The sequence below is a fragment of the Heterodontus francisci genome, unplaced genomic scaffold (genome assembly GCF_036365525.1).
Source record: "Heterodontus francisci isolate sHetFra1 unplaced genomic scaffold, sHetFra1.hap1 HAP1_SCAFFOLD_1074, whole genome shotgun sequence".
Taxonomy (NCBI): domain Eukaryota; kingdom Metazoa; phylum Chordata; class Chondrichthyes; order Heterodontiformes; family Heterodontidae; genus Heterodontus; species Heterodontus francisci.
The window spans coordinates 77857-91700 of record NW_027142137.1 but is presented as its reverse complement, the minus strand read 5'-3'; the positions used below and the strand labels follow the sequence as shown (position 1 = coordinate 91700).

The window sequence follows — 13844 nt, the reverse complement described above, 5'->3', positions numbered from 1 at the left end:
AGAGACAGATATACACAAACACAGATACACATACACACAGAGACAGACACACACAAACACAGATACACATACACACAGAGACAGACACACACAAACACAGATACACATACACACAGAGACAGACACACACAAACACAGATACACATACACACAGAGACAGACACACACAAACACAGATACACATACACACAGAGACAGACATACACAAACACAGATACACATACACACAGAGACAGACAGACACAAACACAGATACACATACACACAGAGACAGATATACACAAGCACAGATACACACACACACAGAGACAGACACACACAAACACAGATACACATACACACAGAGACAGACACACACAAACACAGATACACATACACACAGAGACAGACATACACAAACACAGATACACACACACACAGAGACAGACATACACAAACACAGATACACATACACACACAGAGACAGACATACACAAACACAGATACACACACACACACAGACAGACATACACAAACACAGATACACACACACACACAGAGACAGACACACACAAACACAGATACACATACACACAGAGACAGACATACACAAACACAGATACACATACACACAGAGACAGACACACACAAACACAGATACACATACACACAGAGACAGACACACACAAACACAGATACACATACACACAGAGACAGACACACACAAACACAGATACACATACACACAGAGAGAGACACACACAAACACAGATACACATACACACAGAGACAGACACACACAAACACAGATACACATACACACAGAGACAGACATACACAAACACAGATACACATACACACAGAGACAGACACACACAAACACAGATACACACACACACAGAGACAGACATACACAAACACAGATACACATACACACAGAGGCAGACACACACAAACACAGATACACATACACACAGAGACAGACACACACAAACACAGATACACATACACACAAACACAGATACACATACACACAGAGACAGACACACACAAACACAGATACACATACACACAGAGACAGACATACACAAACACAGATACACATACACACAGAGACAGACACACACAAACACAGATACACATACACACAGAGACAGACATACACAAACACAGATACACATACACACAGAGACAGACACACACAAACACAGATACACATACACACAGAGACAGACATATACAAACACAGATACACACACACACAGAGACAGACATACACAAACACAGATACACATACACACACAGAGACAGACATACACAAACACAGATACACACACACACAGAGACAGACATACACAAACACAGATACACACACACACAGAGACAGACACACACAAACACAGATACACATACACACAGAGACAGACATACACAAACACAGATACACATACACACAGAGACAGACATACACAAACACAGATACACATACACACAGAGACAGAGATACACAAACACAGATACACATACACACAGAGACAGACACACACAAACACAGATACACATACACACAGAGACAGACACACACAAACACAGATACACATACACACAGAGACAGACATACACAAACACAGATACACATACACACAGAGACAGACATACACAAACACAGATACACATACACACAGAGACAGACACACACAAACACAGATACACATACACACAGAGACAGACATACACAAACACAGATACACATACACACAGAGACAGACACACACAAACACAGATACACATACACACAGAGACAGACATACACAAACACAGATACACATACACACAGAGACAGACATACACAAACACAGATACACATACACACAGAGACAGACACACACAAACACAGATACACATACACACAGAGACAGACATACACAAACACAGATACACATACACACAGAGACAGACACACACAAACACAGATACACATACACACAGAGACAGACATACACAAACACAGATACACACACACACAGAGACAGACATACACAAACACAGATAAACATACACACACAGAGACAGACATACACAAACACAGATACACACACACACAGAGACAGACATACACAAACACAGATACACATACACACACAGACAGACACACACAAACACAGATACACATACACACAGAGACAGACATACACAAACACAGATACACATACACTCAGAGACAGACATACACAAACACAGATACACATACACACAGAGACAGACACACACAAACACAGATACACATACACACAGAGACAGACATACACAAACACAGATACACATACACACAGAGACAGACATACACAAACACAGATACACATACACACAGAGACAGACACACACAAACACAGATACACATACACAGAGAGAGAGACACACACAAACACAGATACACATACACACAGAGACAGACACACACAAACACAGATACACATACACACAGAGACAGACATACACAAACACAGATACACATACACACAGAGACAGACACACACAAACACAGATACACATACACACAGAGACAGACATACACAAACACAGATACACATACACACAGAGACAGACACACACAAACACAGATACACATACACACAAACACAGATACACATACACACAGAGACAGACACACACAAACACAGATACACATACACACAGAGACAGACATACACAAACACAGATACACATACACACAGAGACAGACACACACAAACACAGATACACATACACACAGAGACAGACATACACAAACACAGATACACACACACACAGAGACAGACATACACAAACACAGATACACATACACACACAGAGACAGACATACACAAACACAGATACACATACACACAGAGACAGACATACACAAACACAGATACACATACACACAGAGACAGACACACACAAACACAGATACACATACACACAGAGACAGACACACACAAACACAGATACACATACACACAGAGACAGACATACACAAACACAGATACACATACACACAGAGACAGACACACACAAACACAGATACACATACACACAGAGAGAGACACACACAAACACAGATACACATACACACAGAGACAGACACACACAAACACAGATACACATACACACAGAGACAGACACACACAAACACAGATACACATACACACAGAGACAGACACACACAAACACAGATACACATACACACAGAGACAGACACACACAAACACAGATACACATACACACAGAGACAGACACACACAAACACAGATACACATACACACAAACACAGATACACATACACACAGAGACAGACACACACAAACACAGATACACATACACACAGAGACAGAGATACACAAACACAGATACACATACACACACACAGACAGACACACACAAACACAGATACACATACACACACAGACAGACATACACAAACACAGATACACATACACACAGAGACAGACACACACAAACACAGATACACATACACACAGAGACAGACATACACAAACACAGATACACATACACACAGAGACAGACACACACAAACACAGATACACATACACACAGAGACAGACACACACAAACACAGATACACATACACACAGAGACAGACATACACAAACACAGATACACATACACACAGAGACAGACACACACAAACACAGATACACATACACACAGAGACAGACACACACAAACACAGATACACATACACACAGAGACAGACATACACAAACACAGATACACATACACACAGAGACAGACACACACAAACACAGATACACATACACACAGAGACAGACATACACAAACACAGATACACATACACACAGAGACAGACATACACAAACACAGATACACATACACACAAACACAGATACACATACACACAGAGACAGACACACACAAACACAGATACACATACACACAGAGACAGACATACACAAACACAGATACACATACACACAGAGACAGACACACACAAACACAGATACACATACACACAGAGACAGACACACACAAACACAGATACACATACACACAAACACAGATACACATACACACAGAGACAGACACACACAAACACAGATACACATACACACAGAGACAGACACACACAAACACAGATACACATACACACAAACACAGATACACATACACACAGAGACAGACACACACAAACACAGATACACATACACACAGAGACAGACATACACAAACACAGATACACATACACACAGAGACAGACACACACAAACACAGATACACATACACACAGAGACAGACATACACAAACACAGATACACATACACACAGAGACAGACATACACAAACACAGATACACATACACACAAACACAGATACACATACACACAGAGACAGACACACACAAACACAGATACACATACACACAGAGACAGACATACACAAACACAGATACACATACACACAGAGACAGACACACACAAACACAGATACAGATACACACAGAGACAGACACACACAAACACAGATACACATACACACAGAGACAGACATACACAAACACAGATACACAAACACACACACACAGACCCCAACATACACACCCGCTGACACACTCGCAGACACCTCCCTCGCACACACACACACCTGACATACTCAAACACAGGCCCCCCTGACACACAAACATCCTCACACACTCACACACTGCCAAGTGGCTGTGACCAGGAGCAGAAGCTGTGTGTGTGTGTGTGTGTGTTACTGTGTGTGTGTGTGATACTGTGTGTCACTCATTGCCTTGTTAGCAGAGGCGTCTCACCATCATATATCCCAATGCGCCCGTCTCCACCACAGAGCTCGCTGGACTTTCCGAAGCAGACCTGGTCACACTCTACTGCGCTCACTCGCTCCTTCTTGCTCAGGTCGAGTGCGTTACCGCAGAAACAAGCATAGCCGGCCTCTACACCTGCGTACTGACAACAAGGGCACAGCCTATTAGACCCGCCGTTCCTGCAACGTGACCCAGCGCCATTCGGCCTGCCCTCCAGCACCGCCCCTGAGCGCGCGCGCTCCCCACCCCGAGCGCTTTGCACGTGCGCAAATACCCGGCACCCATCACACGCGCGTGCACGCTCACGCGGGTCTGCACGTGTCCCCGCACTCTCGCACACGCACGCACGCACGGCCCGACGCGCACAGAAGTGCCCAGATCTTGCCGCCCGCCCCCCCCCAATCCCGCCACCTCCACGCTCCCTCTCTCTGGCGGTCCTTACCTTGTAGCCTTTCTTGCGGCAGAAGCGAAGGCAGACCTGCACCGTCAGCTTGGTGGAGGTCCCACTGCTGCCGCTCAGCGCGGGCGGGTTCCCCGAGTCCAGGAAACAGCCCATGTAACCGGGCACTGCGGGGATCAGAGCACAGGGAGAAGGGGCCTGTTAGCGGAGAACACACACACACGCGCGGGGGAAGCGGAGGGGGGGCCCGCGGTGCCACGCTCGGAAAGGGCGGGCGCTGGCGAGCTGCGTGAGCCAGTGTGAATGCGGGAGCGAGGGAGAGAGAGACTTTCATTGCTATAGCGCCTGTCACCCCCACCGGATGTCCCCAAGGTGCTTTGCAGCTAATGCTTTTTTTTTTTAAAAAAGTGTGGCCACTGTCGTAATGTAAGAAAATGTGGCATCCAATTTGCACACAGCAAGATCCTGCACGCGGCGAGGTGATCATCGTTTGTTTTGGATGCACTTTGGAAGGTGCTGCGGGAAATCTAATGTCGTCTTTCAGGCCGGACCCTCAAAGACGCAATACTCACTGCTACAGCTCGGAATGTTGCAGTATTTCCAGTAAATTCCTTCCTCATTTTCTGAGACATAACACCAGGGCTGTACATCCCCATCTGGGTTTCTGCGGAGCAAAAAGAGGGTCACTGTGGCAGATCCTTCGGAGTCCTGGGGATACATGGAGGATATCCCGGGATTGGGGAGATACAGGAGGGATATCCCGGGATTGGGGAGATACAGGAGGGATATCCCGGGATTGGGGAGATACAGGAGGGATATCCCAGGATTGGGGAGATACAGGAGGGATATCCCGGGATTGGGGAGATACAGGAGGGATATCCCGGGATTGGGGAGATACAAAAAGGACGTAACAACAATAAGAACTTGTAATAATATTGTACCTTTAACATGATACAATCTCCCCGCACACTTCACAGGAGTGTTATCAACGAAAATTCTACCCCAAGCCATGTGAGGAGACACTAGGGACAGGTGACTGTAAGCTCAAAGAGGTCGGCTTTAAGGAGTGTCTTGAAAGGATGAGGTGGTGAGGCAGCGAAATTGAGGGAGGGAATTCCAAAGCTTAGGGCCCAGGCACGGTCGCCAATTGTGGAGCAATGGAAATCGGGGGACGTTCAAGGAGCCAGAGCTGGAGGAGAGCAGAGATCTCGGAAGGTCGTCGGGGCAGGAAGAGGTTGCTGAGATGGGGAGGGTGGGGCGGGGGGGAGGGGAGTGAGGACGATGGAAGGATTTGAAAACGAGGATGAGAATTTTAATATCGAGGCGTTAGCGGACCGGCCGTTCCTCCCCTCCAGCCCATTCCGCCCACTCAACCAGATCATGGCCGAGCTTTGCTCAACAGTAACCTCACATCCACCCCTTTGGGCCAAACGTCTGCCTCCCACTGGCCTCTTTAACGCTGCCTTACCCTGGGGAGTGACCATCGCCATCTAAAAGCACCACCGCCATCGTTACTAACCGGCAGTAATTGTGGTTCCCGAGGCCCCACTCTCCATTGGGATACTTAAGTGTGTTGTAGGTGTGCTGAGGCGTCTGATTCCAGTACAGGCACGGCCTCCCGTTGACCAGTGAGGTTTGATTCTGGTTACCCCGGTAATCGGCGCCATTCACACGGAAACACTCGGAAATGTCTGGAAGGAAAGGAGGAGAAACATCAGCACATTCGACGCTCGTCTTCCCAAGTTTTGTCAGCCATGTGATACAGTCTAGCATTTAATATCAATAGATTCTACCGCACCCATTTAATCACCCACAGCCCATGTCCACTCTCCCCTATCACTGACTCTACACCCATTTAGTCACCCACAGTCCATGTCCACTCTCCTCTATCACTGACTCTACACCCATTTAATCACCCACAGCCCATGTCCACTCTCCTCTATCACTGACTCTACACCCATTTAATCACCCACAGCCCATGTCCACTCTCCCCTATCACTGACTCTACACCCATTTAATCACCCACAGCCCATGTCCACTCTCCCCTATCACTGACTCTCCACCCATTTAATCACCCACAGCCCATGTCCACTCTCCCCTATCACTGACTCTACACCCATTTAATCACCCACAGCCCATGTCCACTCTCCTCTATCACTGACTCTACACCCATTTAATCACCCACAGCCCATGTCCACTCTTCCCCCATGTCTATGTATGTGTAGGAATGGAATTTAAACACAGACAAGTTGTCTTAAACTTGGTTAGACCACACTCGGAGCACTGTGCACAGTTCCGGTCTCCATATCCCTCTGTTAGACCACACTCGGAGCACTGTGCACAGTTCCGGTCTCCGTATCCCTCAGTTAGACCACACTCGGAGCACTGTGCACAGTTCCGGTCTCCGTATCCCTCAGTTAGACCACACTCGGAGCACTGTGCACAGTTCCGGTCTCCGTATCCCTCGGTTAGACCACACTCGGAGCACTGTGTACAGTTCCGGTCTCCATATTATATAAAAGGATATCGAGGCACTGTAAAAAAGATTTGTTCGGAACATACCTGAACTGAGAGGTTATAACTATCAGGAAAGATTGACCAGGCTGGGGCTCTTTTCTCTAGAACAGAGAAGGCTGAGGGGTGAACCTGATCGAGGTCTTTAAGATTACGACAGGGGTTTCGATCGGGTAGACGTAGAGAAGATGTTTACACTTGCGGGCGAGACCAGAACGAGGGGCCCATCAATATAAGACAGTCTCTAATAAATCCAATGGGGGAATTCAGGAGAATGGTCTTTCCCCCAGGGAGTGGGGAATGTGGGACTCGCTCCCACAGGGAGTGGTTGAGGTGAATCGGATCGATGGATTTAAGGTGGGGAAGCTGGATAAACACAGGAGGGAGAAAGGGATAGAAGGGTATGGTGATGGAGAGGGGTGATGGAGAGGAGGTGGGAGGAAGCACGTGTGGGGTAGTAACACCAGCACGGAGCTGATGGGCCGAACGGACTGTTCTTGTGTTGTGACGTGCGCGGCTCCGTGTACGCGTGTCTGACTCTGATTTTACCCCTCGCCCTCTCAGCAGCACCACGACAGGGTGAACGGGATCGGGGTAAGAGGGGAGAGTGAGCTCGTCCGACCCGCGCCTCCGCACCCTACGGAGCAGCCGAGACCTTCCCTCCGAAAGGGACGCCTGGATCCCGAGCCTGGAAAGGAGTTCCTCACCGGCGGGAGGCGGGTCCAGCTCGAGGCCCAAGCTGCCCAAAAAACAGCGGAGGATGACAAGATGGTTTGGCTCCCGCTCCTTGTCTCTGTTAAAGCAGGAACCCTGGGGGTCTGAGCAAGGGAGAGAGAGAAAGCTGCCAGTGCTGGGAGGGAGGGAGTGTGTGTGTGTGAACTTGCACGTGAGCGTCAGACCCACACCACTAACCCAGTGCTCTCCCGTGAACATTGAGAGAGAGAGATCAGATCAAAGTGAGCTCGGAAGGTGTTCCCCATTCCGCCCTCCCCACCGGGGGCCCCACAAGCAGGCACTGGGCTGACCACCTCTCCGTTTGATGTCTGTCTTTTGGTCTCATTGCAACTTTTAAAATATCCTTTAATCGTCTCTCCTGTAACGTGAGGCTCCTGGCACTGCTCCAAGCCAGGGAGAGGCCTGTCTGAACTGCTTCCAAGCACAATTACTTCTGTCTCACGCTCACCCACTTTCTCTTGGTACTTTCACTCTCACTCTCTCTGCCGCACAGAATCTCACTCTCTCCCTCCCACACGCACTCACTCACTCTCTCTCTCCCACACTTTCTCCAAAAACAGAATCTCACACTCCCTCCTCTCTCACACAGAAACTCACTCTCCCTCACACAGCATCTCACGCTCCCTCTCTCTCACACAGTCTCCCTCTCCCTCACACACACACATACTCTCACTCGCTCTCTCCTTCTCTCCCCCACTCTCACTTTCTTTCTCCCGTCTGCCCTCCCTCACTCTCTCCTCTCCCTCTTCCTCTCACACTCTCTCTCCCGCACTCTCACATTCTCCCTCACTTCCTCTCACACACTCTCTCTCTCTCGCACTCTCACAGTCCCTTTCTCTCTCTCTCCTGCTCTCCCTCACCGAATCTCGCCTTCCCGCTTACTTTCTCCCATGTTCCTCTGTACGAATCTCCCTCTGTGTGTGTCTCACCTTGAGTGAAACAGAGGTAAAAAAGGAGGGAGACAGACAGAGGGGGGGAGAGAGAGAGAGGTCTGCTGTACCTGTCCTGGGGAGTGTTTGATGGGGACAGTGTAGAGGGAGCTTTACTCTGTATCTAACCCCCGTACTGTACCTGTCCTGGGGAGTGTTTGATGGGGGACAGTGTAGAGGGAGCTTTACTCTGTATCTAACCCCCGTACTGTACCTGTCCTGGGGAGTGTTTGATGGGGGACAGTGTAGAGGGAGCTTTACTCTGTATCTAACCCCCGTACTGTACCTGTCCTGGGGAGTGTTTGATGGGGGACAGTGTAGAGGGAGCTTTACTCTGTATCTAACCCCCGTACTGTACCTGTCCTGGGAGTGTTTGATGGAGGACAGTGTAGAGGGAGCTTTACTCTGTATCTAACCCCCGTACTGTACCTGTCCTGGGAGTGTTTGATGGGGGACAGTGTAGAGGGAGCTTTATTCTGTATCTAACCCCCGTACTGTACCTGTTTGAGAGGCTCGGACAGTTTCAGGCTGATGGATGGAGCAGGGAATGTGCGGAGAGGGAACTGGGATTAATCAGTTCTTTTCCAAATGGCTGTTAACACAGAAAATCTATCCCGTTAACATCTGGGGACAGTTAATGTTAATCCCTTAAGCAGCCTCTTGCTAGTTAGAGGGGGGGAACCGACAGCTCCCAGTTAACCCTTTCATTCACCCTACCCCCCCCAAGTCCCTTAAAACCCCCCCCATTCCCCTCCCCCCCCACCCCCCGCCAACCCCCAACCCCGTCCTGGGCTATTTCTATTTACCAGCTCCCTCCCTCTCCCCGCTGCGAGAATCCTGTTCCGATTCCCCCCCCCCCTCCACTGGATGCCATCCCTTGGTGTGACATGGGGAGTTTTGCGGATATAGCCTCCCCCCTCCCTCCCCTCCTTTCCCTCTCTCCTGCCCTCCCGGTTTCCTCCCCTGCCGTCTGTCTCGCAGCTTCTCTCTCTCCCTCCCTCCCCTCCGCTCTTCCCCTCACTGACCCCTACACACCCTCTCTCCTCACCCCTTCCCCCACCCCCAATGCCACCCCCCCCCGCCCTCTGCTCCCCTCCGCGTGTGCAGTCCTCTTCGCCTTCCCCCTCTCCTCCCCCCAAGGCCCACTCCCCCTCGCTCTGGCTCCCCTCCATCGCGTCCCCCCCCCCCATCACACGCAAACACCCACACTCGTGCAAACACAGAACATTTCTTCCACATGTGCTGTTCTGACATTCATGGCGATGGTTATGGGGTCACGGTGACGGTTATAGGGTCACGGTGACGGATATGGGGTCACGGTAATGGATATGGGGTCACGGTGACGGATATGGGGTCACAGTAATGGATATGGGGTCACGGTGATGGTAATGGGGTCACGGTGATGGTTATGGGGTCACGGTGATGGTTATGGGGTCACGGAGAAGGTTATGGGGTCACAGTGAATGTTCTGGGGTCACGGTGATGTTTATGGGCTCATGGAGAAGGTTATGGGGTCACGGGGAAGGTTATGGGGTCACAATAAATGTTCTGGGGTCACGGTGAAGGTTATGGGGTCACGTTGATGGTTATGGGGTCACGGAGAAGGTTATGGGGTCACGGAGAAGGTTATGGGGTCACAATAAAGGTTATGGAGTCACAGTGACGGTTATGGGGTCACAGTGACGGTTATGGGGTCACACTGACGGTTATGGGGTCACACTGATGGTTATGGGGTCACAGTGACGGTTATGGGGTCACACTGACGGTTATGGGGTCACGGTGACGGTTATGGGGTCACGGTGACAGTTATGGGGTCACGGTAATGGATATGGGGTCACGGTGATGGTAATGGGGTCACGGTGATGGTTATGGTGTCACAGTGATGGTTCTGGGATTATGGTGACAGTTATGGGGTCACGGTGAAGGTTATGTGGTGAAGGTGAAGGTTATGGGGTCACGTTGATGGTTATGGGGTCACGGTGAAGGTTATGGGGTCATGGAGAAGGTTATGGGGTCACGTTGATGGTTATGGGGTCACGGTGAAGGTTATGGGGTCACGGTGATGGTTATGGGGTCACAGTGAAGGTTATGGGGTCACGGTGATGGTTATGGGGTCACAGTGAACGTTATGGGGTCACGGTGATGGTTATGGGGTCACGGTGAAGGTTATGGGGTCACGGTGATGGTTATGGGGTCACTGTGAAGGTTATGGGGTCACGGTGAAGGTTATGGGGTCACGGTGATGGTTATGGGGTCACGGTGAAGGTTATGGGGTCACGGTGAAGGTTATGGGGTCACGGTGAGGGTTCTGGGGCAATAGATGACCAGTTTGCCAAGGGGGCTCCTAATGTACAGAGTCACCCGCGTGGCTTTGAGCCCTCGATGACTCTGCTTCACCTCATGGTGTTTTCTACACCCGTGCCAACCTCGACTGCCTCACCCGAGAGGGAAGACGAGGCCCTCCGTTTGACACCTCGCTCATCACCTCCGAGCTTTCCCTCGTAACTCAGCCCTCCGGAGCCCGGGAGACGATTCCCTGCTCCCTCTTTCCCCTCCAAAGCCCCGTCCACAACATTGGCTCCCCTCCCACCACCACCCCCCCCCACCCCCCACAACCCGTCTTAGTTTTCGGTCACGAGTCGCCAACACTCGAGAGGCGGGTTCCACCACCTGGATGGTGACGGAGAGAGACGGGCTGGCAAAAGCTCGGTCGGAGAGGTTGGTTGGTTTTAAGGAGCATATCAAAGGAGGTGAGAGAGAGAGAGAGAGAGTTTCAGGGAGGGAATCCCTGAGCTCAGGGGCCCCCCCGGGGGGTGGGGGGATGGGGGTGGGAGTGGGGCCGTTGAGAAACGGGGAAGGGATGAGAAACGGCGGCTGAGAATTGTCTTTAAAGGAAAGCGGAGGCCTGTTTTTTTGTGGTGCAGGGGTTTGCCCAGTTCTGCCGGCTGGGCCTATCCGTGACAGAGGTTGCCCCAGCAACGCCTGGGCTTGTGGTTTAGTGTGAGCCGAGTTCAGACGTCTCTTGATGTGGGCTGGTGGAGGGAGAGAGGGAGGGGAGAATCCAGCCCTTTGAAGTGAAAGACAGGGAAAATATTTCCTTTAATCTCCGTCCCGAGCCTCAATTAACAACATCAAAACATCCAAGACTTCTGAGCATTTCAAAAGGGTTACATTTCTCCGAGAGAGATCGCAGTCCAACTCACATTCCCTCCAGTGCCCTCCCTCCCTCCCTCCAGCACGCTTACAACCCCCTTTTCACTCATCCTCAAATCCCTCCGTGGTCCTCGCCAACCCTCTCCCCCCTCCCTATCTCTGTAACCTCCTCCAGTGCCCCCACAACCCTCCCCTATCTCAGCCCCGAAGGCCCTCCGAGATCTCCGCGCCCCCCCCCCCCCCCCCCCACCTCCAGTTCCGGTCTCTCGAACCTCCTGAATCCCATCGCTCCACCATTGGCGACCGCGCCCGGGGTGGTTGAGGGGGCGGGGGGGGGGGGGCGGCCCTTAAGCCCTGGAATTTCCCCACAAACCTCTCCGCCTCTCTCTCTCTCCTCCTTTAAGACGCTCCTTAAAACCGACCTCTTTTACCGAGCTTTCGGGCGCCCGCCCCCGATATCTCTGGCTTTGGCCATTCTCGGGGGGCGGGGGGCGGGGGGGGGGAGGGGTAGCACGGGCCCCATGGGCTGAATGGCCTCCCTCTGCACCATCAATTTTTGCCTGCTTTCCTGTGAGGCCTCTTGGGTCCGAGGCGCCGAAGCCTTTTCAGTCTGTTTCCCCCTCCCCACCCCCAAAACATCATTAAACTCAAACTAACGGGGAGCAATGCCAAAGGAGATCGACGAGCGGATGCAGAAAGGTGCAACACACAAAACAACTACATCACACGCCAGTCACCGCACTTTTACCGCAAAGGCAAAATAATCTTTCGAAATACGGAGAGTTTTGACCTGGATGATAAAATTTACAGGAAAATGCAATTGCTCTCTGAATGACCCACTCTGGAGCAAAGCAGCAGACCGAATTGCCTTCAATTATCAATTCATTGTGGGTCAGAGATACATTCTCCCCTCTGGGACACTGTGCCGTTGTGTTTTGGATGCACTGTGCTGTACCTGTCCTGGGAGTGTTTGATGGGGACAGTGTAGAGGGAGCTTCACTCTGTATCTAACCCCCGTACTGTACCTGTCCTGGGAGTGTTTGATGGGGACAGTGTAGAGGGAGCTTTACTCTGTATCTAACCCCCGCACTGTACCTGTCCTGGGAGTGTTTGATGGGGACAGTGTAGAGGGAGCTTTACTCTGTATCTAACCCCCGTACTGTACCTGTCCTGGGAGTGTTTGATGGGGGACAGTGTAGAGGGAGCTTTACTCTGTATCTAACCCCCGTACTGTACCTGTCCTGGGAGTGTTTGATGGGGGAACAGTGCAGAGGGAGCTTTACTCTGTATC

At 50.5% G+C, this 13844-nt stretch overlaps 1 protein-coding gene across 2 annotated transcripts in view; it reads right to left on the bottom strand.

The window, feature by feature from the left end:
• The window catches only part of LOC137366668 (kremen protein 2-like), a 43312-nt gene that overhangs the window by 28601 nt on the left and 867 nt on the right, over nucleotides 1-13844 (bottom strand). For both annotated transcript variants that reach the window (XM_068028347.1, XM_068028348.1), the window contains exons 2-5: nucleotides 6742-6913; nucleotides 5795-5886; nucleotides 5265-5389; nucleotides 4811-4964 (exon numbers count right to left, since the gene is read on the bottom strand). In XM_068028347.1, the coding sequence (XP_067884448.1) occupies nucleotides 4811-4964; nucleotides 5265-5389; nucleotides 5795-5886; nucleotides 6742-6913 (543 nt within the window). The remainder of the gene's footprint in view (nucleotides 1-4810; nucleotides 4965-5264; nucleotides 5390-5794; nucleotides 5887-6741; nucleotides 6914-13844) is intronic.